The following is a 27,076-nucleotide window of genomic DNA, read 5'->3' on the forward strand; positions in this document are numbered from 1 at the left end:
GTTTGAGGTTCTGTCGAGATGAACGGTCCCGCCCAGGTTCAGGTTCTTGCCGAAAAGCACTCGTTCCGCGACTTCGGTTAAACAGCTGATCCGCTCCACCCAATCAGGATCACGCTGTTCAAGCTTGCCTCAACCTCAGAATATCGCCGCAGACCACCATCACTCACTTAAGAAACGACACTCCCCTGTCGCCAATTGAAAGCTACCGCCTTGCACCATGGCCGCCCTCCGATCTCAGAGTGCGGCTCGTATGCTGCGAAGCGCTGCTGCGCCCAGAGTCGCCCTCTCCGCCGCACCCCGACGATTCCAGAGCAACGTCACTCAGGCCAGCGGCACCATCACTGGCCCTGTTACCAGCGAGCCCGACTACAATATCGAAGCTGACAAGGCTACCTCGTACGATTCCTCGAAACGCGATTGAAAACTTGAAAGATGGAATAACAGTGCTGACTGAATGCCAGCACCTTCACACCTGTCCCTCGATCCATCCAGCAAGGCAACGAAGAGATCCTTCCCGCTGCTGTGGTCTCAGGCGCTCCCATGGAACTCCAGGCCCGAACAGTTCGGTTCGTCTGCTCACATACATGACTCGAATGTCGTCGAAAGCCTCAGTAACTAACAATTACTCCAGCATCTACCAGGAAGCTAAGCCAGCGACTCAGTCCGGCGACTGGCGCGGTCGACGCTGGCGAATGGATTGGGATATTCTTCCCAAGGGTCATCGATGGGAGAACCCGTTGATCGGTTGGCAATCTTCGGGAGATTTTATGCAAGGTACCCACATCAACTTCTCGAGCAAGGAGGATGCTATTCACTTTGCTGAGAAGCAGGGCTACGAGTACTTTGTTCAGGAGCCAAACTCTCGCAAGTTTGCACCTAAGGCTTATGCCAACAACTTCCTGTACTCTGCCAGAAAGCTCAAGCATATCAGGACGAAATAGATGGCTTAGACAGCCCGGCCCCATGTAAATATGTTTTAAAGACTGGTTCAATTTCAGTGACTTTCAACTAAGATGAACCTTTACTGGGGCAATGTCGCGCGTGAAGTGGCATGTGTGATAAATGAATGATTAATCTTGCCTCTAGGATACTGTCGAGGTCTACAGCCTTTTTTTCAAGGCCTTTTCAGAACGCCCGACAGCCAGCCTTTGTCTTATTCATGATCCTTACCATAAGGATGTCAATCTTAGCCCAAACGCCAAGCGCTACTTGTACGAAGAACAACGCCACACAATCAAAACTACTACTCTTTGAGCATGCCTCCAGGTCGGGGTATCAATGTCACGTTGTAATCATGGGGTCATGGCCGTTTCCGGTGTGAGGTCTAGGGCTGTCGGGTTCTTCTCCGTTCAAGCCAATATCCAGTCGGTCAGGTAAGTTTTTACGCTTATCCCGGGCAGTGTTTTCGGCCCAGACACGCATTCTGACGAGCTGGCGAATAGCTGCTTCACGCCTTCGGGATTGTCTTTCAAGGATGGCCCGATTTACGCTGTCTGCAACTTCTCGTCGCAACTCTGGCTCTAGCAACGCTGCCAACTGGGGCTCGCGCGCGTCAGAAGGAATCAAGAGCAGCGCCATGGTCCTCTCCAAGTCTTCCAGAAACTTGGGGTTCGTGGGTGCTTTGGGGCCTAGTTCCTCAGTAGCGAAAGTGAGGGCTGGTTGAATATCCCCAGTCGCATTACAAGCGCGGATGAGTTCAATGAGTTGAAGTCGTAGCAAGGTAAAATGCAGTGCCTTATCTCCATCTAGAATCTTTATGTCGAGTTAGCGACGATACATTTCAAAATCTGTGAGATGAAGAAGTGACAAGAAAGATAATCATAAAAAGTGGTTGTTCCTCATCAAAGGCCCGAAGGCTCTATGAGTGGTGCATGTAAAACTCGTGTTCTAATCATATATAAAAAATGGGTTCAATGAAATGGAAGTGCATACCTGTGGGTCAAACTCATTGAGTGTTGTAATCGCAGTCTTAATATCACCACTGTGAATGCAGTTCTGGATTTCCTGCCTCGCTATGATGTACTGCGTGTCCTGATGAGGTTCAAGATTGGCTTCCTTGGAAAAGTTTGCTGCCGCATTCGGATAACCTTCCATAGTAAGGTAGTCCAGTATTAGGGCGTTGATATCACTTTGGAGACGTTAGCAACTGCTGACATGAAAAGTGCATACAACGAAATGTATTGAATGGTGGGTTCAGAAAAAGAAGATTGATATCGTGTTTCCGCATTATATGCTAGGAGAGATTCCCATTGATAGTGCGTTCATCACTTGACCAAGGTAGGTGAAATGGCTCGAGAGGAAGAGTATCGTACCTTTTGGGAGACTTGACATCGTGAACACGCCTGTCAAAGGCATGCTTGACGGGAGTCGCTGTAGAAGCAGATGACGTCTGATTCTCGAGTAAGCACCCAGCTATACAAAGCTTGGGCTGAAGCTCGCCTTGTCGACAGCATAGCTCACCATTTTGTCTGGTTGTCCCAGCACGAATATCGCTGCGAGTCCAAGCTTGAACGGAGACGGGTTAATCGACGGCACGATATAGAAGCAAGGGCCGGATACAGGCGATTCAGCGCACCGAGAATCAGGCCACAATCCAGGCTCGTGATCTCTATGCTACTCGTAAGGGAAACTTTCTGTGTTTACTCAGAACGATGTAAAGAAGAAAGAGGAAAAGGAAAAAGAGAAGTGGTTTACGGAAGATGGAAGAGAAGAAAATATGATTGGGGCTGGAGGAAAAGTAGCGCCGTGCTCGTGGGTCCTAAGCCCGTAGCCTCATTACTGGGCTTAAGAACCAATCATATCAGCGAAAAGCTCCACTGAGCTCCGTCCTGTCTGCCTCAGGTCTCCATCAATGACAGCCCCGCCAAATCAAGGTCAGGTCCCTGAAAATGAGCTCCGTTGTATGCCGCGGCTATCCCATTGCTCTCGATCAATCGGATCTGGGCTGTGCAATACCATCTATGATATGAACCTACTCACAATTTCAAGTGTCAATTCGATATTTCAGGTATAGTCCTGCGGGTGTAATACAGCTCATGAGCTCTAATTCAAGCTTCAATGATGGTCATGGTACCCCAACTCATGAGATGAGTGTCATGAGCCAAGCCACAGATTACATACAACAGAGGTCACCATGATCGAGCTAGAGGCGTGATACCTACAGTAGAACAGGGCTAGACAGTAGCTTATCTCTTTTGATCGTGCGGAGAATGTAATGCGCCTTCGGCCATCGCCGTCTTTCGATATACAGATACGGTATGAGGAGAACCCTGACGAGGTCAGATCGATCGTTAAAACATGAGCAGGGCCAGGGCTGAACTTGTTTATCTTCTTCCATTTTTACTTTCTAACTCAACCACCAGAGTATATCTATATGAACCATCACTCTCAACTTTTCCTCTGACCTATAGCTACAACTACTAGCAATAGCTCATCTCTTCACTGAAGCTCTCACTGCTGTCCCGCTTCTTCTTGGCCCTCTGTGGATCACACACGCGACAGGACCGTGCTCACTGCTCCACCAACGACGGGCAAGCCAAACCCTCGAGTCGAAACTTTGGAGGCACCATATTCGTACAGCTCGTGGACATTGCAGGGCTAGTTTTCGGAGAGGAAAGTTTGAGTTCTCCAGCTACCAACTATCCTCGCCATTCGTTCATCCATTCTTCGCCTTCTTCGCACCAAATCTCAGGTGACGGTGACCTCATCGAGAACTAGCCCACCGCAATGTCCGCCTCTGCAATTCCTGAAGTCAATGGCGGGCTCGAGAGTCATGTCACGGTTCAGAAGCGAGCTTACTATTCACCTCCCTGGGCCGATGTCAGCATTATCGGCGTCGCGGGCAGCTCAGGTTCAGGCAAATCGACGTTGTCCCAGGCGATCGTCAAGAAGCTGAACCTACCCTGGGTCGTTATTTTGTCAATGGCATGAATCCCTGAAACTATGCTTCGGACATAAGCTCATATATAACAGGACTCTTTTTATAAGACCTTGACACCTGAGCAGTCCAAATTGGCCTTCGCCAACGAATATGACTTCGACTCGCCTGACGTATGCTTCATATGATATAGTATGAACTGCCAGAATAGCAGCTGATGTTATTCTCATAGGCCATCGATTTCGATGTTCTGGTCGATAAGCTACGGGACCTCAAGGCTGGGTATGTGTAGTTGACGATGACCTTGAGTTTTACACCTCACTGACGTCTCACCATATTCATAGAAAACGGGCCGAAATTCCCGTTTATTCATTCGCCAAACATTCTCGATTGGACCGTACAACATCCATCTACTCGCCTCATGTACTTGTCCTAGAGGGTATCTTTGCGCTTTACGACCCTCGAGTGCTTGAACTGCTTGATATGGGTGTATGTTAAAACCGATGCCCCATGGAAGAGAATGATATGGACCTAACACGGAGTTTAGATCTATTGTGAGGCAGATGCAGATACATGCCTGTCAAGGAGACGTAAGTCTTAACGTTACGAAGACCTACGGAAGGATTTCTGACCACGTCCGTGTAGTTGTCCGTGATGTGCGGGAGCGTGGGCGAGATATCGAGGGCATCATCAAGCAGTGGTTTGGATTCGTCAAGCCAAACTTTGAGAAGGTAAGCACCTCGTAACAGAAACAGGGGACTTCTTATGAAGACTAATTCACAACTTCAAGTTCGTTGAGCCCCAACGGAAAGTTGCTGATTTGATCGTACCGCGAGGAATTGAGAACAGAGTTGCCCTTGGTGAGTAGTCACGAGTCCTTGAAACCTTGACTAAAACGCTCATGTTCGTAGAAATGATGGTTCAGTTTGTTGAGAAGAAGCTGTTCGAGAAATCAAGACATCACCGAGAGGCACTGTCCCGTCTGGAAGCAGCAAGTAAGGATTCGCCGCTTTCTGAACGGGTCGTGGTCTTGGATGATACACGACAGCTCAAATTCATGAACACCATCCTTCAGGATATTGACACAGATCCTGAGGACTTCATATTCTACTTTGACAGGCTTGCAAGCCTGATTATTGAACAGTGAGATAACGAGAGACTGTGAGTACGAAAGACAGTGTGTTCGCTAACACTTCATAGGGCCCTCAACAATGCCCATTTCGAAGCCAAGAATATTATAACACCCCAAGGATACGAATACAAGGGTCTTGTATCAACGGGTGAGGTCTGCGCCGTTATTGTACTCCGAGGAGGATCCGCGTTTGAGCCGGCGCTTCGAAAGACTATTCCCGATTGCCGAACGGGCCGTCTTCTTATTCAATCCGACTATTCCACGGGAGAGCCGGAACTTCATTACTTGCGACTACCTGACGATATTGCAGACCAAGAAAGTGTCCTTCTTCTGGACACCCAGATGGCTACTGGAGGTGCCGCGTTGATGGCGGTGCAAGTCCTGGTCGATCATGGCGTGAAACAGGATCGTATCGTTCTAGCAACATACTCGGCCGGCAAGGTTGGACTTCACAGATTGACATCCGTTTTCCCAGAGATTACCGTCGTGGTTTGCAACATGCTCGACTACCAACAAGAACGATGGGTCGAGAAGAGGTATTTCCGCTGCTGATGGACCAGTCTTATATATAGTATACGTCTGTCATGATATATGATGGCGGAAACTTGGAAACAACGCAGTGATAGTGGTAGTCAAATCAAGATTGACGATAAGGATTATCGGAATGTCCGGTAATTATATCCGTAAAGGAAGCAAATATACGAATAGCGCTGCGTTCAGTTGCTGCGTCAGCTCTTCACAATCTTGAGATCCACCACAATTGGCATCTCATCAGCATCTGTAACGTAACTGATCCACGACTAGGATCCACGAAACGGGACGTCCGAAACCAACAGGATACTTGGAAAAAAGAGGAGCCACTGTGTGATATTTGACGCAAACCAGCCAAAGCCATGGCATGGCGGCCGACGTATCCGAGGGGTCGATATGGCTTCAAATGAATACCTGGGTTTTTCTATGAGTGGCCTATGGTTCAATGACGATGGAAAATGAGATATTGATGTTTGAAGTACGGTAGTGGAGTCGCCGATCTTTGGTTGTCATGGATCGCCAAGAAATTGGTGGTGATGAAGGGGAGAGATAGCTCTAGGTGGTAATGACGTAGCTGTACCGTGCTGTAGGTACCACCTCTGGAAGTCATAGCTGCAACCACTTCATCCCTGATTGAGCTCCGTAAACGGGAAGATCCTTTTTTAGATGCATGCATTACACAATACAATCGAAACTAGAGGACTCTTTTTCCTCTGCCTCACTCGTGTCCTCTTCTTGCATCATCCATTGAGTGTTCTCTCACTAACATTCTGTGCTTCTGCTCGTGTCATGATCTAGAAAGCACTAAACGGTTTCTTTGACCCCGTTGGCTTATCATTGATTGACGTCGAACATCCCACCAATTCCGCAAAATAATGCCCGTCTCTTCCATGATGGCCGCGCGACTGGCTCGCGCCGGTCAAAACAGGGCCATTACCAGCTCTCGAGGCTTCAAACCATCTCTCGGTCCTCGCCCACTATACTCGTCACAATCGCGAAGCTTCGTCAAGCTCACAGGTGCTTCGCCAACAATCACAAAAGGCTCTCCAGCAACGAGCCGAACCACCCGCCAACTACCCTCCCAATTCTTCGTGCGCGCTCTATCAGGAAAACCACTTCCTCAAGGAAAGTCCAAAGTAGTCAATTTTTGCTACCGCCTAGCGGCTTGGGTTGGCATCTCAATATCAGTTATCGGCGTTGGTATCGTCGGCTTCTTCATCTACGATGCTAGCACATATTTCGAGCACCCCACTCAGAGCGATATCGACGTCTCAAAGATTGCCCTTCAACCTCGTAGTGGTGGTGAAAAGAACCTGCCAATCGCCGAGGTATTCATTGACGATGACGACTCGGAGGAGAAGCGTCGCCTCAAAGACAAACCACGACTGGTGATTCTTGGTGGTGGATGGGGAGGTGTTGCGCTCCTCAAAGAGCTGAACCCAGACGATTACCATGTTACTGTTATTTCGCCAACCAATTACTTCCTCTTCACCCCTATGCTTCCATCAGCTACAGTAGGTACTCTCGAGCTGCGATCTCTTGTTGAGCCTATTCGACGAATTCTGAGCCGGGTTAACGGTCACTTCATTCGCGCCAAGGCTGAGGATATCGACTTTTCGCACAAGATGGTGGAAGTGTCGCAGGTTGACGCAAACGGCAAAGACATCAAATTCTATGTGCCATACGATAAGCTTGTCGTTGCTGTCGGTTCGACAACCAACCCTCACGGTGTTAAGGGTCTTGAAAATGCCTACTTCCTCAAGGATATCAATGACGCACGAATGATTCGAAACCAGGTCATACAAAACTTCGAGTTGGCTAACTTGCCTACATGCCCGGATGAGGAGCGAAAGCGTCTGCTTTCCTTCTGTGTCAGTGGCGGTGGCCCTACCGGTGTCGAGTTCGCTGCTGAGCTTTTTGACCTTCTCAACGAAGATCTGACGAGGCACTTCCCCAGACTTCTACGTAACGAGATCTCAGTCCATCTTATTCAAAGCCGTGGACACATTCTGAACACTTACGATGAGACTGTTTCGCGATATGCTGAGGAACGCTTTGCTCGCGACCAAGTTGACGTCCTCACCAACTCTCGTGTCAAGGAGGTTCTCCCTGATAAGATCATCTTCACACAGAAACAAGAAGATGGTACAATGATCACCAAGGAGCTGCCTATTGGCTTCTGCCTTTGGTCGACTGGTGTTTCGCAAACCCAGTTCTGCCAGACACTGGCTGCTAAGCTGGGCAAATCTCAGACAAACCGACATGCTCTGGAGACTGACACCCACCTTCGTCTCAATGGCTCACCCTTGGGCGATGTATACGCCATTGGAGATTGTTCTACAGTCCAGAACAACGTTGCCGACCACGTCGTCACTTTCCTGCGATCCTTGGCCTGGAAGCGTGGCAAGGACCCCGAGACGCTTCAGCTCAGTTTCGCTGACTGGCGAGGTGTTGCTGAGGACGTCAAGAGACGGTTCCCCCAGTCTATCAACCATCTCAAGCGCGTGGACAAGCTATTCAAGGAATTCGATAAGGACAAATCGGGCACACTCGACTTTGATGAGTTGACACAATTGCTAAAGCAAGTTGACGACAAGCTTACATCCTTGCCTGCTACTGCCCAGCGCGCTCATCAGCAAGGACAATATCTTGCTCGCAAGTTCAACAAGATGGCACGCATGCACGAGGGCCTGAACGCCAACGACATTCGCGAGGGTGATGTTGATGCTGCTGTTTACAAGGCTTTTGAGTACAAGCACCTAGGCAGTCTCGCTTATGTTGGTAACTCTGCCATCTTTGATCTTGGTGAGGGTCGAAGCTTGGCTGGTGGCCTCTGGGCTGTTTACGCTTGGCGCTCTGTCTACTTTGCGCAGAGCGTGAGTCTGCGAACACGACTATTGATGGCGATGGACTGGACCAAGCGAGGTCTTTTTGGACGAGGTTTGTACCCCTTCCCAATTTCACAAACATCTCTAACAATAAACAGATTTAATGAGTTTCTAAATCTATTCTAATGAACGCTTCATATTTGTCATTTCTTTAGACCTTTTAAGGCGTTGGAGCTTAGTATAGAGGCATAGCAGGGCTTGCGAAAAGCACGTTTGTACACGCGCTGCTGCAGAGGAATCGCAGGTCTAATTTGCTTGATGGAGTTATGCTCTATGAGTTACGCTTCTGGGGCCTTTTTTTTTTCTCGCAGCAAAAGTCGAAATATTATTTTCTCCCTAAAACACCTAGACGCCCATCTATCTTTTATTATATCATGAAGTCCTTGTATGTCCACTTCTCCGTAAACTTGCGCTTGGCCTGCTTGTGGAAAGCAATATGTCTTCTGCTCTCTACCTTGCCACGCACCAACATGCTTCGGTATCTGTCCCGGAGCATGTTGCCCTCAGGCTTGAGACGGCGCAGCGAACTCTCGAGCTCATCTGGAAGGACAAGCTCAAGATCTCGTTCAGGTAGCTTGTACTTGCCGAGCTGCTTGCGGCGCAACTTCTCGGCACGAAGCTCATCAATGGGGTCGGTTTCGTCGTCTTTTTGCAAGGCAAGTGCCTTGTTGCGATCTCTTTCCTCGATCTCCTCGGCGATCTCCTGGATGCGCTGGGCTTGGCGACGGTGGGCCTTGAGCGCAGCCTTGTGTTTCGCGAGACGCTCCTCTTCCTTGCGGCGCTTGATGCGGTTGCGCTGAGCTTGGGTCTTTCTCTGTGGGCGCTTGGCGGATGGCTTATCATCTTCAGCGCCACTCTGGAATCCTTCCCATTCGGAATCCTCCTCCCACTCTGAAAGGTTGGCACGAGCCTCTGCCGCCTCTGCCTCTGCCGCTGATCGGGCCGCGGCCTCCTGCTTAATGCGCTCCTGTTCCTCTTTCTCCAGGCGTTTACGCTCAGCTTCAAGAGCCTTCTCGCTCTCCTCTTCCAGACGTTGTGTGTACTCGTTGAAATCAGGGTTGTAGCTGTATCCTCCCGTGGGCTTGAGAACAGCAGGCACTTGCTTGCCACTCTCCAACAGAGAAAGGGGCTCCTTCTTCATCGTCTTTGGAGCCTTGGGCTTGACCTCCTCTTCCAAGAAGTTTTCGGGATCCTTCGCTTGTGGTTCTACAGGCATGTCCCAGATATCGTAGGTGGCATCTTGTACTTGGACAGTATTCTGATGTTCTCCATCGGCCACTCGCTTTAGTCGCGCGAGCTCCTTGTGTGACACCCAATCAGTCCTTTGGCGTTTCACAGGAAGAATTCCATTGGTTGTCTTGTCGCCCGGTCGCTTGCGCATGGAAACGGCGGGCACGGGAGAGCGGGCATTGATGATCTCGTCAGCCTTGAGGCCCTTCTTGATGTGCTTGTTGAACTTTTTAGGGAGAGCGGCATCGCCCTTAACATCGAGAGTGAACAAGTCTTCAGAGGGCTTTTCCTTGATAACACCACTGTAGAGATATTAGCGGAGCGAGTAGGAAGTGCTTTGAGTTTATCTCACCCAGCGATAATCTCCTTGTTCAATTCTTCAAGACCCTTCTGCACCTCGGTAACATCAACATTTTTCCTCCACGCCTTCTTTCCCTTTCGCGAAGGCTGATTGAACTGTTTGGGGGCATCACCCCCGGTGGCGTTCTTGGATTGTAATAGTGGCATATTTGCGAGACCTCTATAGAAAAGGATATCGCGTTGTCGATAATGAAGAACGAAAATGCTGCTTGTCGATAGAAGTGGGGGACCGATTTCTTAATTTTTTAGTGGAGCCGGGAGTCTCGACCCGCTCCCTCCATATAAAATACGGAAGCAAAGCAATCAAGCTTGCGCTACTCCGTAATGGACGGTGAAAGATATGCTCTTATCGGCACGTGCACCTTCCTCGGATTCGTTCAGGGTGGCCTCCATGTCATATGCTCCTGCCAAATCCAGGATCTAGACGCTCCTTTCTCCAGATTCCAGCTGGTAATTAGCCTTTTATCCCTACGATACAAATTACCACTCTGAGGTCGCATCATCCTGTTATTCTTTCTTTTCTTGCGTCGCCGAGAAAGAGAATCTATTCCTTGAAGAAACCGAGATCGCATCCTTTCCAACGACCTCATATCCATTAGCTTGACAGCTGTCAAATCCACCATCGTCCCTTACAAGACCCTGAACGAGACAACACAACCGCAAAGATGTCGCAAGCTGGCGGATCATACAATAACCCCTTGAAGAAGTTCAAGTGTGTACACCGAGAATTTATGTTTCAATGATTCAGCTAACAGATATTCAGGTTGGTGTTTCTGGGAGAACAGAGCGGTATGTCGACGTCCAACTGCGGAAACGTCCGAATCAAAATCACTAATAACGATCACAACAGTCGGAAAGACCTCTTTAATCACACGATTCATGTATGATTCTTTCGACAACATGTATCAAGCGACAATTGGCATTGATTTCCTCTCCAAGGTCAGGACCGTGACAGCCGACTCCTAGGCCACACTAACATCTGCCCACTTAGACCATGTACCTCGAGGACCGGACGGTGCGACTGCAGCTATGGGATACTGCTGGACAAGAACGATTCCGAAGCTTGATTCCTTCTTACATCCGCGATTCAAGCGTAGCTGTTGTTGTCTATGACATCTCTAGTATGTGCCCCTGATGACCCCACTACCCGGCTACCCCCTCGCGCTCAATGTGGCTATGCACGAGTCGTGCTAATACCGCTCTTCTTATAGACGCTAAGTCATTTCAAAACACCAAGAAGTGGATTGACGACGTACGAGCCGAGCGAGGTAACGATGTTATCATTGTGCTGGTTGGAAACAAGACAGATTTGAACGACAAGCGGGAAGTGACCACACAGCAGGGAGAGGAGGAGGCAAAGAAGAACAACCTGATGTTTGTCGAGACAAGCGCAAAGCTGGGTCACAACGTCAAGAACCTGTTCAAGAGGATAGCACAAGCCTTGCCTGGCATGGAGGGAAGCGATGCTGCGGCGCAAGCTTCGAACCAGAGTGAGTATTTATGCCCGGCAATTCCGAAGGTAACTAACACGATGCTTAGTGATTGATGTCAAGACGAACAACTCGCAGCAGTCGCAAGAAGGCTGCGCATGCTAAATATGCCAACACCGATTCAGGACTGGAGTACAGGAGTACCTGGGGAAACGCAAGCCGTACTCAAGATGCGAAAGAAGCCTGGCTACCTCACACCACAAAATAGGATATTAAGCATAGCGTGTGGATCTGAGTGCAGGAGCTTGTATAATACAACCAGGACTACGAGCCTACGATCGTTATATAAGAAACTTTAATGTTGATTCGACTGGCTTGTGCTGGTCAATCATTTCGCTTCTATCTCGTTACACTTTTATCAAAGATGCCGCTTCGGAACATATTAATATGGTAAACGATCCGTTCCTTCACTTCACGTAAGTATTCTCCACATTTTGTTTCTCGGGCTTGGCAATTATGCATCAAGAACTGTTGCATCTTCCATGCTCCGTTCTCGGTTTATACTATGAGCCATTCAAGCTGCATTTTGGACTTGCACTTCACCATTGGCGAGGCCGAAATAAGCAGCAATTGGCTTCTGTGCTTGAAGTTGCTTGCCCAACTTCACGGCTTCACTGCCGTTGAAGCCGTGGAATAGTCCAATTTCAACGATGCCAGGCGTTCGGACCAATTCCTCGGCGAGCGCATTAACTTCCCAGGCACCGTCCTTTCCACGACCATCCCCTTCCGACTTGATGTCCTTGGGGAGAAGCAAGGGAGAAAATGGGGCGTCGATAAGCCACATGCCGTTGTCTGTCACACATTCTCCAGCTTTGCTAGGGAGGCCTGAACGGACAACAGGGTTGGCTGAGCCCATTGCTCGAAGACGAGTTAAAACATCAGGAGCAGATAGGGGAAGGACTTCAATGGGAATGGTCTTCCAGGTGGTACATAATCTAGGAGATTGCTTTCGGTAATCTGTTAATTGTCAGTCTGTTTCAAACTCTTCGGAAACAAAACCACTCAGTGCGTACCAGCGACGGCAATGAACTTCTTAGCAGCAATTGCTACCAGTTTCTCCTGGAACAGACAAGCACCACCACCCTTGATAAGGTTGAGATCCTCGTCAACTTCGTCAGCACCATCGAAGGCAACATCAAGAGGAACAGGAAGCCCATCCACGACTGGTCTCTCATCAAGATTGACAAGGTTGAGACCAGCAGCGCGAATGAGACCCTTTGACTGGCTTCCAGTAGGAATAAAGGTCATTCCCTTGTGAAACTCAGGACCCTTGCTGACAATGGCGTCGACAACGTAGACAACAGTACTGCCAGAACCAATGCCGACGAACTTGTAAGAAGCATCGAGGTGGTCATTGACTGCCTGGTAGGCGGCCAATTTCTTGGCCGACTCGACTAGGTTCGCTGCTGAAGACATGGCTCTCGGATTGAACCTGTAAGTGAGACTGAGACCTTGAGTCTGTTTATAGATACGTATGTGGGTTGGTGGGATGTGCAGGACCCCGCGGTACGGATGACGAGGGGTGGTGGGGAGATATCGTGGAGAAGTGTAGGGTAGTTGAGTTGCGAAGAACCTAACACCTGGAGCCAACAATGTAGTTGAGTGGAAAGTATGATGTGTGGAAGCCGGTAACAGTATGGATGGTTTAGGGATAATGTAGTGTTTCATGAGAGAGTTTGTAGGAAGAAAAGACGCAGTTCCGACCAAAGCCGGCGACTTTCTAACGTTAGTGGAGAGATGCGAAAGCCACTTCATGTAGGAAGACAACTGGACCCTTTTTGCCAAGGGTAGTCAATAAGCAAGCTTGGAAAAATACGGCAAAACAGAAAGCCAGGGTACGAATGGGCTGTGGGAAAGGATCACATGTGATTTAACTTCCTTCAATCACCCCAACTCGATGGGAGTCAGATCAGGAAGATGTTCTGTCGCGTCTTGCGAATCAAGCGCTGCGATTTAGCGGGCCAGCGAAACGAATATCTGAGGGGGGGATCAAGAGATCCAATTGGGTTTTTCTAAACCTACCGCACTTCACCCAGAAGAGGCAAGCACAAGCACAGAAAGATTTCTTAACCTACAGCTTGCGCGGGTTTGAGGCGGGTTTGGGATTTGGGGTTGCAGCAAGTGACGTGATGGCTGGCTGTCACCACCTAAAACTCAAAAGAATAAAGACGATGAGTCAGCATTATGATTGGCTGACAGGTTTCTAACTCAGCCCAGCTTTTTGTAAGTTACCACGTGATTTAAGATTACACCGGCAGTCTCGGGCGTAGGTTCTTGAGGCAGACCCTGGTTGCATCATTCATTTGTCCCTGTAATTTCGTTTTTCTCCTGCGCGTTCCTTATTCAATCTCGATATCAACAAACGACGAAGAATAGTTCATTGAGTTCGAAGGTCCCGGAAGGAAACATCATATTTTCAAGAGAACGCGCCGCCATGTCTCGGTTTACTCGATCCCTCCGGGTACCCCGGCCTAAGGTAAGGAGGAGCACGCGACTCGATCCTGATATCGTCTCACGAGGACGGCGATGAGGTCAACAAAAGCTAATTGAAGTGTTTGCAGAGCCTATTCGGCATCACCAGCCTCCAAACCGGCGTCGAACTTATCGCTCTGGCTCTCGTCTTCAACAAGATCACTGGCGTTTACGGACTCCTGGCCATTCTTACTGGATATCAGCTATCTCTCCTCCAGCTCTCGACATACGTCTACTCTATTGCTGTTCTCATAGGGCTAGCAATTCTTATTCCTCACATTCGGCGACAGAGCCCCTTTGAATGTTTGGCGCTCGCATGGCTTTACATTATCGACACCGTTATCAATGCAGCATACACCGCAGCCTTCGGCCTGGACTGGTATTTCTCTACTCAACTGAGCGAGACAACCGAATCCAAGAAGACGGATCTCCCTAACTTTGTGGCTGAGGGTATGCAAGGTCTGCGTAAGGAGGCTGCCATGCATGGAAAAGTCGTTCCTCAGGAAACGGCTGCCAGCATGTTGCTGATTGTTGGCGCGACGTTGATCCGTGTGTATTTCAGTTTCATCGTCATGGCGTATGCAAAGCAGGTGTTGCAAAAGTACATGCAACTGATGATTCTGGAAGGCCCTGGCGTTGATGACCAAGAAGGTCCTTTCGCTGAGGATCTTCCTGACGGTGAGGGCCGCCGGGGCCGCCTTGGCCGTTTGATGGTATCATGTGGCAGAGCTTACTGGCTTGACACCCGGGAGTCTGATGAATGGGCTCCCAATCTGGGAGGACCCAACAAGCCCGTCTCAGCGGGCACGCTCTCTGGCGAGGTTTAAACCGTTTCATGCGGAATCTACCGCGCATCACTGGGCGACCCTGATGAATCATTCTCAGGGCTAGAAGTCAGATGAATAATAAGCGGACAGGCCGTGAGGGAGAGCATGCTCTCTTTTTTGCATTTCGTGATGCAATATAGGGCCGGTGTTTCGGGTTCAGCCATTCGCTTGTTCGTGGTCAATGGACAAACACGATAGACGGAGTTTGTTTAGTATGAATGTGGCATCTTGAAGATCCAAGGGGAAACAAGCATAAGTCAAATCCAGTCTAACACGGAAAGTATGCCGGTGACTCGGCCGGCACGGAGGAACTGCGGCATATGCGGCGAAATCGCGGCATGTTGTGGATTGATTGAACGGCCGTTGCGGGTTGTCAGGGCGGATGAGCCGACATGAGATGTTGAAAGCGGATTGCGTGATAGGACAATCCCAGTACAATGCTGGGAGACCTGAGAGGCACATGATATCATCTCGTCATTGCATACTGGGCTGTCATGGATCGATGAGGGCAAGGTTCGTCTCTTGTATACTAGAGTTGTTCTGGGTTATGAATTGGGTGCATCGAGTACAAAATATTGGATAATGATAATACGTGCTACGCAGCTTAGCACCTAATACACCTTTTGGTTAGACAATGAAATTGAATGCTAAGATCTGCCCTCTCACAAACTGGTATTGTCATGACTGTTTACTTTCATCTTGATATGATTGATGGCGAAACCGGCCAATGACATTTGAGCAGTTAATCAATCAGTAAGCCTCAGTATAAAATACCTAGCTAGCCTCCGTGCTCGGACACTCCCGCCTACGGAGGCAGCGAGAGGGTATCTTCCGATATGGATGGTTAATGTCTGTGCTTTCTGACAACTCTTTTCTTTCCGATCCATGACCTCAGACATCGTGAGATCGTGAACATAGCCGATAGGATTACCAACTGCCTCCGCCTCAGATATGAATGATGAAATCGTAAAGTAAGCTCATGAACCTTCAGGGCCTATTATCATTGGGAGAAGTGAGAAACATACGGACACCGGCCGGTAGTCGGAGTGATCCCTGTAATTCGCAAGTGATTTTTCGTTTCTGGGGTGGTCATGCAATTCTTCGCAATGATACTACAGAATAGAATCTCTCATCATTTTGGTAATTCTTGCGCGGACCGTCGGTGGCCCAACAGCATCCCTCAGCAGGAACTCGGGGTGGGTCCAGCTCGCCATGTAGCCCTGTACGTATCTCCTGCCCAATGCCGGTGTTCGCGCGGGGAGCTTTATTGGTTGACCGCATTACATAAGGCTCAACTGGCCAATTAAAGATCAGCTTGAAGCAAATCCAAAGCTCCTCATTCGCTATCGGTGGGCGCGAGTCGTGCACTGGCCCTTGTTCCAGCGGAAGGCGCGACCCTGAGAGAGCACCCCCAACTGTCGACAGAAGGTAAGTGAGCCCCGCCGTCCGGGGCATAGCATCCCGCTAATCGATCACGCAATCGAGGGCGAGGATTCATACAAGCCAATGTTGTGGCCATTGAGCGGCGTCTGGATGGAATTTGCAGCTGTTTTTCCTAACTAAATTAATGGCGCGGGGAAAAAATCGGCGAATGGAAAAGAAAAAATAAGACGTGCGAATGAGCAAAAGCACAGCCGAGGGACCGGACCCAAAAGACAAGACCAGACGGAACGAGGGGCGTCTCTAAAGTTATCTAAGGCAAAAGGGCGTGTCTCTGCTCGCTCCAGTTTACAAACTTCTTCTCTTTCCTTTGAGCGTTGAGCAGAGGGAAGAAACCTTTTTCTAATTCTATAGAAAAGGAAGAAAAGCACTCACAATCCTCGGGTCTTGCTTGGTTGAGCGAGTCCGTCATTGAGATTTCTTTCCTTTCTCTCCATCTCTCTCCTCCATATTCTTCTTATACACCACTCTCCCTTCTTTGAGTGAAGCGCAAGCAGCTTTGTCTGCTCTGTCTGTTTGAAAGACAGTTCGATCATAATACCCGAAGAGCCGAACACGACGACGGAAAGCGACACAATGGACGCTGCTTCACAGCACCAGATCAAGACTCCTGAGGAGGCCGGTGAGTTTCCTTTTATGCCAGGCGTTGGAGGCGGTACCGGGATGCTGCATGAGTTGGAGATAACCTGCTACTCTGCAGAGCAATTGAGCTTTGTCCGCGCAGATGGAGCATCTGCAAGTCAGAGTGAACAGGAAGTTCTCAATCTCAATCAACCTAGCCTGCCCCGCAACAAGACAAATAGATTGCTAATGCGCTTCTCATAGTGGCTCGAATTGCCTACCTCTCTAGCGATGTCGTTGTTTCTGTCCAGCCCGCCATTGGCACCGACTCCGAATTCTCTTCTCACCTGAAACGATACGCCAGCCGCAAGGACAGCAGCTTGGTCGCTCAGAGTGCTGATACAGTTCCTGAGGTTAGTCTCCCCAAGGGCCATTTACCCCTCCTAAATGGTCTCCGAAAAATCCCCGATCTCTCTTTTGGAGGACTCTAGAAGCCACTGCTACTCATAAACCTATGAAAAGGAATATGAATTGTATGGTTTATGCATAGAGTTCGCTAATCGAGCCATTACAATATTGGACATCGTAACTGAATATAGCTGACCGTCAACCAGATCATCCCTGTACGACACAACACGGATCCTCTTCTCTCAGTATACACACCCATCCGAGCTGGCAAGCTCGTCTCAGTCACCACCACATCCAACATCCTGCTCCCATCCGTCTCACACCTATACAAATTGGCCAACTACCCTGTTGTTCTTCACGTCTCTCTTCAGCCCCGGACGTTCCCCGACTACTCGGTTATTACCGCCGTTCGTAACTCGGGATTCACATTCGTTCAGTCTGAGACCCTTCAGGAGGCCCAGGATTTGGCTCTGACTGCTCACGCCCTTGCTGTCCGAACTGGCAAGGGTGTCATTCACTTCTTTGCTCCTTCCACATCATCAAAGGACAAGCCTATTGCCATCGAGGATGCCGCCGTTGTTCGCGACGTTCTCGATATCGAGAGCGTTCGCCGATTCCAGGCTGGCTCTGCTCCCTCTTCACAGACCGGAATCTATGCGGACGATGGCCACATTGCCGTTTCTTCAGACCACGATGCGCCAGCAGTGAATGGTACCGCCGCGAGTGGAAACCTCACTGTACCCCCTAGCGCGAACGCCTCCAAAGCTCCCTCAGCTGGAACATCGGTCAAGTCCAGCCAAGACAGCGAGGCCAGCACTCCTGTTGCTCCCTCATCAGTCGCCACCACCGTCGAGACTGCTCCCCCTCAGGTCACATCTGAGGATGTTTACAAGTCGGCTGGGCGTATCTGGGCTCAGCTCAAGGCATCAGTTGGTCGGGAGTATAGCGCCTTCGAGTATTCTGGCCCTCCTGATGCTGAGAACTGCCTCTTCATCTTCGGATCTGATGCCGGTGCCTTCGCTCAAGCTATTGACGAGGCTCGCCCTGAGGAGATCTTTGCCAACGCCGCCATCCTTACTCCCCGCCTCTACCGACCTTGGATCGGCTCTAGACTTGTCGAGGCCATTCCTCGATCGGTCAAGCGAATCGCCGTGTTGGAGCAAATCCACCGCAAGACTACCAAGTGGGGCCCTCTCCTCATTGACGTCTTGACTTCTGTGAAGAGTGGCCCTGGTGGCGTTGAGGCTATTGTTGGCCACCAGCTTGGCTACATTGCCCCCGATGTTGTCGTTCAGGCCCTGCGCGGTGTTCTGCAGAACCTCACTGCCGAAAAGCCTATCCAAAACCTCGAGGTCGGCAAGAAGGAGGCTTGGAAGGAGCCTACTGGTTATGACCTCCAGACTCCTCAGCTTGAGACCGCCTATACCAAGATTCTTGATCAACTTTTTGGCAAGCGAGCTTACATTGCCAATGCTATCAAGTCTTCTACCACTGGTCTTTCTCCTAACGTTGCTGCTAGCCCTGAGTTTGGCTTCGGTTCCCTCCTGGCTCGTAAGCAACGTCGTGGCCAGTTCGTTTCTCATGTTAAGGATGCTGCCACCAATGGTAGCTTCACTACCGATGCTCCTAAGAGCTGGTTGGCGCGATGGGCTATGAATGCTGATGATGCCACCAAGTCCACTGAGATTGCCGACGATGTCATTGCTAGACTCGAGACCGATGGCTCTTCTCTGGCTTCCGAGCTCCTCTCTGCCAAGGGTCTTTTCCGAAAGGAGTCTCTCTGGCTGACTGGCTCTGATGCCTGGTCTTACGATCTGGGCAACTCTGGTGTTCACCACGTCCTTGCCTCTGGCGAGAATGTTAACATGCTCATCATCGACTCTACTCCTTATTCTGAGAGGGCTGCCGCTGATGCCAACCGCCGCAAGAAGGACATTGGTCTATACGCCATGAACTTTGGTAACGTCTACGTTGCTTCCACTGCTGTCTACAGCTCATACACCCAGGTTCTCCAGGCCCTCCTCGAGGCTGACAAGTTCGAGGGTCCTTCTGTCGTTCTTGCTTACCTCCCATACTTCGGTGAGACCGACTCTCCTCTCACTGTTCTCCAGGAGACCAAGAAGGCTGTTGACACTGGTTACTGGCCTCTGTATCGATGGAACCCCGATAACGAGAAGAAGGGTGAGCCCAACTTCTCTCTCGACTCTGAGCTGATCAAGCAAGAGCTCAAGAAGTTCCTTGCCCGTGACAACCAGCTTACTCAGCTGGCTGCCAAGGAGCCTAAGTTTGCCGCTGCTCTTGTCAAGGACTTCGGAAGTGAGGTGCGGGCCCAACAAAAGAGGAAGGCCAAGGATGCGTACAACCAGCTCCTCGAAGGCCTTTTGGGCGCTCCTCTCACAATTCTATATGCTTCTGACAACGGCAATGCTACTACTCTGGCCAAGCGTTTGGCTAGCCGAGGTCGTGCTCGCGGCTTGAAGACTACTGTTCTGGCTATGGAGGACTACCCAGTTGAGGATCTTCCCACCGAAGAGAATATTGTTTTCATCACTTCCACCGCTGGTCAGGGTGAGTTCCCCCAAAACGGTCTGCCCTTCTGGGACGCCATTAAGGACAACACTGGTCTCGACCTCGCTGCCGTCAGCTACTCCATATTCGGTCTCGGTGACAGCCACTACTGGCCTCGAAAGGAGGACAAGATCTACTACAACAAGCCTGCAAAGGATCTTGACCGTGTTCTGACCAACCTTGGTGGTAAGCATCTGATCGATATCGGCCTTGGTGATGACCAGGACCCCGATAGCTTCCAGACCGGTTACCAGGAGTGGGAGCCCAAGCTCTGGACCGCCCTCGGTGTCGATAAGGTCGATGGCCTTCCCGATGAGCCCCCGCCTATCACCAACGAGGACATTAAGCTGGCCTCCAACTACCTCCGTGGTACCATTGTTGAGGGTCTAAACGACCCTACAACTCTTGCTATCTCGGCCTCCGACCAGCAGCTCACCAAGTTCCACGGAACATACATGCAGGACGATCGTGATATCAGAGATGAGCGAAAGGCTCAAGGTCTTGAGCCCGCCTATTCTTTCATGATTCGATGCCGTCTGCCTGGTGGTATCTCTACTCCCAAGCAGTGGGTTCAGATGGACGACATTGCCAACGAGCTTGGTAATGAGACCATGAAACTCACCACCCGACAAACATTCCAGTTCCACGGTGTTGTCAAGAGTAAGCTCAAGCCTGCTATGCAAGCTATCAACCGAGCCCTGATGACCACCATTGCTGCCTGTGGTGACGTGAACCGAAACGTCATGTGCAGTTCGCTCCCTACCCAGTCCAAGTACCACCGTCAAGTCTTTGCCTGCTCTCAGCTTATCAGCGACCACCTCTTGCCATCAACCACTGCCTACCACGAGATTTGGTTGACTGATGATGACAACAAGAAGACACAGGTTGCTGGTGATGCTGTCCAGGACTTTGAGCCTCTCTACGGCCCTACGTATCTGCCCCGAAAGTTCAAGATTACCATTGCTATCCCTCCTCATAACGATACTGATGTTTATGCTCACGACATTGGTCTGATTGCTATCAAGGGAGAGGACGGTAACCTTGCCGGTTTCAACGTTCTTGCTGGTGGTGGTATGGGTGCTACCCACAACAACAATAAGACATATCCCCAGACTGGTCGCATGTTCGGCTTCGTTAAGACCGAGGATGTGCACATCGTCTGTGAGAAGATCATGCTTGTTCAACGCGACAACGGTGATCGCAAGAACCGAAAGCATGCCCGTCTCAAATACACCATTGACGACATGACCGTGCCTGTCTTCCGCAGCAAGGTTGAGGAGCTCTGGGGCAAGAAGTTCGAGAATGAGCGACCTTTCGAGTTCAAGAGCAACGTTGATACCTTTGGCTGGCAGAAGGATGAGCACGGCCTCAACCACTTCACGTTCTTCATCGAGAACGGTCGTATCGAGGATACTCCTGAGTTCCAGATGAAGACTGGTCTGCGTGAGATTGCCAAGTCTCTCAAGGGTCAGTCCGAGTTCCGTCTCACTGGTAACCAGCATCTCATCCTCAGCAATGTCGCCGATGAGGATCTTGACGATGTCAAGCAACTCATGAAGAAGTACAAGCTCGACAACATCCAATTCTCGGCTCTTCGTCTCAGCTCTTCCGCTTGTGTCGCTTTCCCTACCTGTGGTCTTGCCATGGCTGAGTCTGAGCGATACCTGCCAGTGCTCATTTCCAAGCTTGAGTCATGCCTTGAAGAGAACGGTCTTCGCCAGGACTCTATCGTCATGCGTATGACTGGTTGCCCCAACGGTTGTGCTCGTCCTTGGTTGGCCGAGGTTGCTTTCGTCGGCAAGGCTTATGGTGCTTATAACATGTACCTTGGTGGTGGCTACCACGGCCAGCGCCTCAATAAGCTATATCGCCAGAGTATCAAGGAGGATGAGATTCTCGCCATTATGAAGCCTCTTCTCAAGCGATATGCTCTTGAGCGCAACGAGGGCGAGCGCTTCGGTGACTTCTGTGTCCGCTCTGGTATCATTGTTGCTACCACTGATGGCCAGAACTTCCACGATAACGTAAGTCCATTTCAGTCCATTGCAAGTAACAAGAACTAACAGCTATCCAGGTTGCCGAGGAAGAAGAGGACGAGGAATAAATCACGACTAAAAAGACTGAACAAGATTTGAGGTTAGCATGAACTGGGACAGGAAAAGAATGAAGGACCTGTTGATTGAATTTGATATCATGATTTGTTGCTTTATTTTGCATAGCTTGATGTGGTATTTACTCGGCCGGCGCAACTGATAGGAACGCATTTATTCCATGTAGAAACACTTCGCAATGATTTGAGACTTTGCGTGAACCATCTAGACTGTTGAATTACATAGACTTTATCTCAACTTCAAGTCTAAAACCTATTCCTTGCTTCGCTTCCTTGAACATTTAGTAGAGATTGTCTTAACAAGCATTGTATTGAACCCCGGGTATACACATTTATCCTCTGCTATTTACACAATTCATACCCCAGAAGCGAATTCGTGACATATGTACATTAAACAAGCATTCGTTGCCGCGACAATCATGGCCGGCATCATATAATATTTTTCGAGAACTCATCTGCTCAATCGTCATCCTCCCAGTGATAAGAGCTGGGAAGAGTTGTTCATTTCCATGCAGATGTAAATGCCAAAACGCCAAACCACGCCGATGCAGATGCCCATTTTCTAAATGCATACAAAAAATCAAGCGCAAATCGTTCCAGATGATGTGTACATCAACTGCGTAGGTTGCTCGACACACTGCTCATCTTGTCGTTGACTCTCTCCTTTAGACCGCCCATCCATCGAGGTGCCTTGAGACTCAAGCGGACGCGACCTTCCACTATCATGTTGACCACGTTGAGGACGGCAAACGTGGTGGAACCGATGGCACGGAAGACGGCGAGAGCGGCGACGGACCAGAGGAGAAAGCGCAAGTAATAGTTGTCGCCAATGCCTCTAGCACTGTAGATCTCCGATACAGCCATACCAAGGATACCGTTGCCGATCATCCATGTGAGAACGAGGTAGGTTCGAACACTCTTGTAGTAATCCTCTTGCAGCTGAGATTCGCTAGGTGGAGACTCAGGAACTTCGAGACGATCACGGAGATTGCGAAGAGCCTCATCGTATCCACTGTCAATGTCGAGCTGTTCACTGGGCATCTCCAGCTCGACAGTCTCACCCTTACCCACAGCGCCACCAAGATCAGTCTTCATGACGTTGTCACCCTTGGTACCCCAGGTAACATCGTGTGTGTTACAGAAGGCGTAGACTTGTAAGGTGCAAATGTAGCTGGGAAGAAGGATGAAGTATTGGGCCGAAGATGTGATCATGTGCCATGGGTCAAGATACATAATAGACATGATGAAGTACATGCCGATTGTCGACAAGATAGACACAATCATATTCGTAAATACGTTATCACCCATCTTGATCTTGTCTTTGGATGTGAGTTGGTGGATAATGATGTAGAATGTAGCAAATGTCGTATAAACCATGATGATGCTGTAAATGATCATACTGATCAGGTACAGCTTCTTGGAGCCTTGAGGTCGATTACCGAGCGAAAGGATAAACTGCGTTGATATGAGAAGCACACAGGCATATCGCAGAATGTGGAAGATGACGGTAGCGATGTTGTGTCCGAACGGATCAACTTTAGGGTCTGTCAAACCGCCTGCAACGAAGTAGAAGGTGAGGTAGAAGTTGGCCAGGGAGAAAAAGGTGAACATGAGCTGGATGAACTGATACAAGAACTCCATGTGCAGAAGGATTTTACGGGCCAGAGTGTGGTCAGTAAACCAAATCTGCTTGAAGTGGACAAGGGAGTAGACAGCGGCAAAGAAGGCACCGTTGAGCCATCGACGACGTTGGGAGATGAACTCAGGAACGGTATCTACACCAAGTTAGTATTGCATTCATAATTTAATGGAGTAGAACATCTTACCAGGCACATCGGTTTCACCGGTACATCCCTTGACGTACTTGAGAACCCATCTCTCCCCACGTTTAGCGACCAACTCCCAGCAAAGGATACGATCTTCAGCGAGGTACATGTTGGCAGTGAAGACATCGGCGTGTTGACCATGCAATGTCTCACCCTTGAAGTACTGACTGAGAGGACCGTGACCGGTCTCGTCATTCTGAAGAGCGTGGTATCGGTACGCACTCAGAGCACCGGGAAGGACAGTAATGTATCCAAAGACGGACTCGAGAGGCTTATCAAGGATGTTGGACATTTTATACTCGAAGTTCTGGGACGCAACGAGAGGATTGAGCAGGTTGGCGCCCAGTCTGCCCTTCATGGCTTTAATCTCTCCACAAGCACCAGCGACGTTGGAGTCAGTATCGAAGGCCTTCCAGAGATGGTACAGTGAGGTGCCGCTAGGACGAGTACCAACATCCAGCAAAATGCAGACGTTAGGGTTGAGAGCCTTTCCAAAGGCATTAAAGAACCAACGGTGAGAGTTGAGCTTACGCTGGTTCTTTTCCTTGAGACAGAAGATCATCTGGCAAGGAACAATGCCCTTCTCGGCACCCTTGAACTTGAGGTCGGAATCAAGAGAGACCTGGGTTGTGTATTCATAGACGTGTGCTTGCACAGCGCGGTTGTTGACAAAGTTCTTCGCGATACCGTGCTGGTAGACACCCATGGCAGCGAGCGCATCCAGAGTGCGAGGGTGGATCTTCTCTCGACCATCAGAGACAATACAGACGACAATCTTTTGCCATCCAGTCTCACCCCAGGTACGAGAGCGCGATCGAGAGCAGAAGTGGGAGATGTTCTTCATGACGGCATGCATCGTTCGAGTGAATCCTATTTCATCTTCGTTGTACATGGTGACACAAATGAACAATTCTGTCTCTCGAACAGTCTTGCCGAAGGTTTGCCGCAATGTGTAGCCTCTTTCGACAAAATCATCAGGGTCGCAGGTAACGGCGGTGTAGCGCATGTGAGTGAACTCAACCTCGCCTCGTCGAGGCAAGAAACTGTACAGAATTGTCGGGATTTTACACTCCAGCACCAGCTCACCGTTGATGAGCTGGACCTCCTTTCTCGCCATTTGAGGTGCGCGAACACCTCTTCTCTCTTGTGCACCAGTCGGGGCAGGGCCATAATGCTCAACCTTGTCGTAGTCTTCCATGTCTCCCTCGTTCAGTGTGTCTTGCGACTCAGAAGACATATATGAGCTGCGGTCAACTGGGTGAGGTCGTGCATCACTCAGGTCGGATTCAGGCGCAAAGACATCGTCGTCATAAGTATCATGCAAAGGAATAGAGATAGTCGCATCGTCTGCAATTGGCGGGACAGGCTGCCTTGAGTTTGAAAAGAGAGGTGCCGGAGGAAGTGGACGTCTGGGGCTACCGCCGTATCTAGAGGATGGTGTTCCTGGTCTGGGGCTTCCGTTCAAGTCGGAGGGCTCATACATGCCATCTGAAGGAGGAGGTCTCGATAGGTCGGATCTTGTGAATCCGGATATTCGTGATGAGGGTGTCCAGGGTCGCTGGGGAGAGCCATCATCATGCATACCATAGGACACATAGGAACCCGTTGGGGGCCCCATCGAAGGGGCATCGTCGAAGATGGAACCAGATCTCGATGATCGAACACTCGGCTGATAGTTGAGGTTTCGAGGACTTCGGATACTAGGAATTTTGTCATGTGAGTTTACGTCCCTTAAGCGGCTCAATGGGGGCGGTGGTGCGGGAGGTGTCGTGTCTAGTCCAAGGTGGTGTTGTTCCTTGTGAACTCTTCTCCTGTCGCTGATACCATTGGGAATTTCTGGTAGATCTCGAGGAAGATTTGCAAATGCGACATGGACACTAGTTCTATTCTTGTTCTGCAGCTTTGCAGTCTGGCCGCCGATAATTGGCCTCTTGGGCAACAAGGTCTTGGATTCGGCCATTGAAGAAGCGTATGAAGGGGGATTTTGCGAAGGATGTTGTTGATGCTGGTTGGAGATATTCCCTCGGACGTCATCTTGTTGGACAGGGCTGGACCTGAAGGTCCGTTCCTCCCTTTCTGAAGACATGGTGACGCTCACGGGTGAAATTGACAATGGAGGAGGAAACGCTACTGGCGGTTTGAGAGGGGAGGGTGTTGTCTTTGAAGGTGAGGTAGAAGGGGAAACAGAAGGAGATGAGGGAGGGCGTGAAGGAGGTGTCTGTGTCTGATTCTGGCTAGGTGATGAGGGTGGTACATACGCATGAGGGTCGTAGTGTTCTTCGGATGTCAACAGTCTCACAGCAGCGGGACTGTAACCAGTGGGCGTGTGAAGGTCCTCGTCATCATAGGGAGGGAGGCTGTAGTCGGGCGGGCGTGACATATTCGGATCCATAACTGGCGAGAAGAGGCTGGAATGGAATGCAGTGGGCGCGGGTGCTTGCGACAATACGAGCTGAGCTATTCAAGTAACGGTTCAAGGTCTCAAAAGGCGAAGGATACTTCGTATCTCGACGGCTGCTGCCGCTGAGACGATCCGAATCGCGTACTAGAGATGGTGAAAGCAGTGTTGGTATTGATGCTGATTTGCGCCTCCTGTTGGTAGTTGAAACTCTGATGTTAACGAGGCGTTGATTGTGTACGAGCTTGCGGTTGGTGCAGGTTTAGATCGTCGTCGAATGGCGGTGGAACAAGACAAAGACAGTAACTAGAGACAAACAACGCGTAAGTGGTATCGCAATACAAGACAAGGAATGATTCTTCGGAATGTCTCCTTTTTCGTTAGGATGCTGTAGTACAATAGGACAGGACAGATAAAGTAAAGTAAAGTAAAGTACGGAGCGAGCGGAGCTTTGGATCGGGTTTGGTTGCGGGTATGAGAGAGGTGAGGATCCAATGGTGGGGGAGGAGCTTAGTATGGTAATCCAAACAAATTACGTCGCACTGTTGGCATGGCAACACAGCCCGATTGGGACAGCTCTGTCTTGCACCAGGCAGGCCAGGTCTCACAATTTTCTGGCGGCCCGCTTTGTTAATGTTTCAGCCAGTGACTGGGAGACCATCTGTGGAGGTTGATTAATTGCTTACATTTCTTCAACATTCAGTTCATTGCTCTATGTCTCTCGCTTATATTCTCGGTTGGCTCAATTGAGGATTATCATGACATTCAGAGCTCCTACTCAATTGTTTACTCTCCTCCCGAGGCGCCCGAGGAGGTTGGGAGGATGAACTACAGGTGTGACGATCACCTAGCAACAGTAACACAGCCTTCCCTGAACCATGGATCATGGCGCTTAGCATCTGAAAGTGGAGACTCCATTCAACGGTCTCGATCCTACTGTGCCTGATCGGTAAATAAC

General features: G+C 49.9%; 10 protein-coding genes across 15 annotated transcripts; 6 read left to right on the plus strand and 4 right to left on the minus strand.

Annotated features, from left to right (window-relative positions):
- Window positions 1-69: 69 nt before the first annotated feature.
- FVEG_09088 (NADH dehydrogenase (ubiquinone) Fe-S protein 4) lies at window positions 70-1,841 on the plus strand. Its single transcript, XM_018898004.1, has 4 exons — window positions 70-396; window positions 462-566; window positions 632-1,373; window positions 1,443-1,841. The coding sequence occupies exons 1-3, from the start codon at window positions 218-220 to the stop codon at window positions 939-941; spliced, it is 594 nt and encodes a 197-aa protein (XP_018755794.1). The 5' UTR covers window positions 70-217; the 3' UTR covers window positions 942-1,373; window positions 1,443-1,841.
- On the minus strand, window positions 1,282-2,463 carry FVEG_09089 (hypothetical protein; the record flags this gene model as incomplete). The annotated part of the gene is made up of 4 exons (XM_018898005.1): window positions 1,282-1,752; window positions 1,933-2,128; window positions 2,313-2,389; window positions 2,461-2,463. The coding sequence occupies 4 exons, from the start codon at window positions 2,461-2,463 to the stop codon at window positions 1,282-1,284; spliced, it is 747 nt and encodes a 248-aa protein (XP_018755795.1).
- Window positions 2,464-3,242: 779 nt separating this feature from the next.
- FVEG_09090 (uridine kinase) lies at window positions 3,243-5,920 on the plus strand. The gene is made up of 9 exons (XM_018898006.1): window positions 3,243-3,924; window positions 3,973-4,050; window positions 4,110-4,159; window positions 4,222-4,366; window positions 4,425-4,467; window positions 4,523-4,608; window positions 4,668-4,737; window positions 4,789-5,020; window positions 5,078-5,920. The coding sequence occupies exons 1-9, from the start codon at window positions 3,727-3,729 to the stop codon at window positions 5,559-5,561; spliced, it is 1,386 nt and encodes a 461-aa protein (XP_018755796.1). The 5' UTR covers window positions 3,243-3,726; the 3' UTR covers window positions 5,562-5,920.
- A 495-nt stretch (window positions 5,921-6,415) lies between these two features.
- Window positions 6,416-8,543, plus strand: FVEG_09091 (NADH dehydrogenase; the record flags this gene model as incomplete). The annotated part of the gene is made up of 2 exons (XM_018898007.1): window positions 6,416-8,480; window positions 8,527-8,543. The coding sequence occupies 2 exons, from the start codon at window positions 6,416-6,418 to the stop codon at window positions 8,541-8,543; spliced, it is 2,082 nt and encodes a 693-aa protein (XP_018755797.1).
- Window positions 8,544-8,559: 16 nt separating this feature from the next.
- Window positions 8,560-10,301, minus strand: FVEG_09092 (hypothetical protein). The gene is made up of 2 exons (XM_018898008.1): window positions 10,011-10,301; window positions 8,560-9,960 (listed from the first exon to the last, which is right to left on the minus strand). Exons 1-2 carry the CDS (start codon window positions 10,163-10,165, stop codon window positions 8,796-8,798), a joined length of 1,320 nt encoding a protein of 439 aa, XP_018755798.1. The 5' UTR covers window positions 10,166-10,301; the 3' UTR covers window positions 8,560-8,795.
- Window positions 10,302-10,384: 83 nt separating this feature from the next.
- On the plus strand, window positions 10,385-11,789 carry FVEG_09093 (Ras-like protein Rab-6B). 2 transcript variants are annotated; one of them, XM_018898009.1, is made up of 6 exons: window positions 10,406-10,730; window positions 10,782-10,807; window positions 10,869-10,957; window positions 11,010-11,139; window positions 11,230-11,508; window positions 11,558-11,789. In XM_018898009.1, the coding sequence occupies exons 1-6, from the start codon at window positions 10,684-10,686 to the stop codon at window positions 11,611-11,613; spliced, it is 627 nt and encodes a 208-aa protein (XP_018755799.1). In that variant the 5' UTR covers window positions 10,406-10,683; the 3' UTR covers window positions 11,614-11,789. The 2 variants fall into 2 exon arrangements, with proteins under 2 accessions (XP_018755800.1, XP_018755799.1); XM_018898010.1 differs by having other exon boundaries at window positions 10,385-10,730; window positions 10,869-11,139.
- Window positions 11,669-16,201, minus strand: FVEG_09094 (ribose 5-phosphate isomerase A). 2 transcript variants are annotated; one of them, XM_018898012.1, is made up of 3 exons: window positions 15,474-15,822; window positions 12,522-15,418; window positions 11,669-12,465 (listed from the first exon to the last, which is right to left on the minus strand). In XM_018898012.1, the coding sequence occupies exons 2-3, from the start codon at window positions 13,261-13,263 to the stop codon at window positions 12,023-12,025; spliced, it is 1,185 nt and encodes a 394-aa protein (XP_018755802.1). In that variant the 5' UTR covers window positions 13,264-15,418; window positions 15,474-15,822; the 3' UTR covers window positions 11,669-12,022. The 2 variants fall into 2 exon arrangements, with proteins under 2 accessions (XP_018755802.1, XP_018755801.1); XM_018898011.1 differs by having other exon boundaries at window positions 12,522-16,201.
- FVEG_09095 (hypothetical protein) lies at window positions 13,710-15,593 on the plus strand. The gene is made up of 2 exons (XM_018898013.1): window positions 13,710-13,984; window positions 14,070-15,593. The coding sequence occupies exons 1-2, from the start codon at window positions 13,943-13,945 to the stop codon at window positions 14,805-14,807; spliced, it is 780 nt and encodes a 259-aa protein (XP_018755803.1). The 5' UTR covers window positions 13,710-13,942; the 3' UTR covers window positions 14,808-15,593.
- FVEG_09096 (sulfite reductase (ferredoxin)) lies at window positions 15,942-22,259 on the plus strand. 3 transcript variants are annotated; one of them, XM_018898016.1, is made up of 6 exons: window positions 15,942-16,029; window positions 16,097-16,235; window positions 16,293-16,869; window positions 17,073-17,221; window positions 17,423-21,808; window positions 21,859-22,259. In XM_018898016.1, the coding sequence occupies exons 3-6, from the start codon at window positions 16,824-16,826 to the stop codon at window positions 21,886-21,888; spliced, it is 4,611 nt and encodes a 1,536-aa protein (XP_018755806.1). In that variant the 5' UTR covers window positions 15,942-16,029; window positions 16,097-16,235; window positions 16,293-16,823; the 3' UTR covers window positions 21,889-22,259. The 3 variants fall into 3 exon arrangements, with proteins under 3 accessions (XP_018755806.1, XP_018755805.1, XP_018755804.1); XM_018898015.1 differs by having other exon boundaries at window positions 16,097-16,869; XM_018898014.1 differs by having other exon boundaries at window positions 16,097-16,869; window positions 17,423-22,259.
- Window positions 22,098-26,585, minus strand: FVEG_09097 (chitin synthase 2). 2 transcript variants are annotated; one of them, XM_018898018.1, is made up of 3 exons: window positions 25,979-26,585; window positions 23,721-25,420; window positions 22,098-23,669 (listed from the first exon to the last, which is right to left on the minus strand). In XM_018898018.1, exons 1-3 carry the CDS (start codon window positions 26,110-26,112, stop codon window positions 22,507-22,509), a joined length of 2,997 nt encoding a protein of 998 aa, XP_018755808.1. In that variant the 5' UTR covers window positions 26,113-26,585; the 3' UTR covers window positions 22,098-22,506. The 2 variants fall into 2 exon arrangements, with proteins under 2 accessions (XP_018755808.1, XP_018755807.1); XM_018898017.1 differs by lacking the exon at window positions 25,979-26,585 and having other exon boundaries at window positions 23,721-25,740.
- Window positions 26,586-27,076: the final 491 nt, after the last annotated feature.

The sequence above is a fragment of the Fusarium verticillioides genome, chromosome 5 (genome assembly GCF_000149555.1).
Source record: "Fusarium verticillioides 7600 chromosome 5, whole genome shotgun sequence".
Taxonomy (NCBI): Eukaryota; Fungi; Ascomycota; class Sordariomycetes; order Hypocreales; family Nectriaceae; genus Fusarium; species Fusarium verticillioides.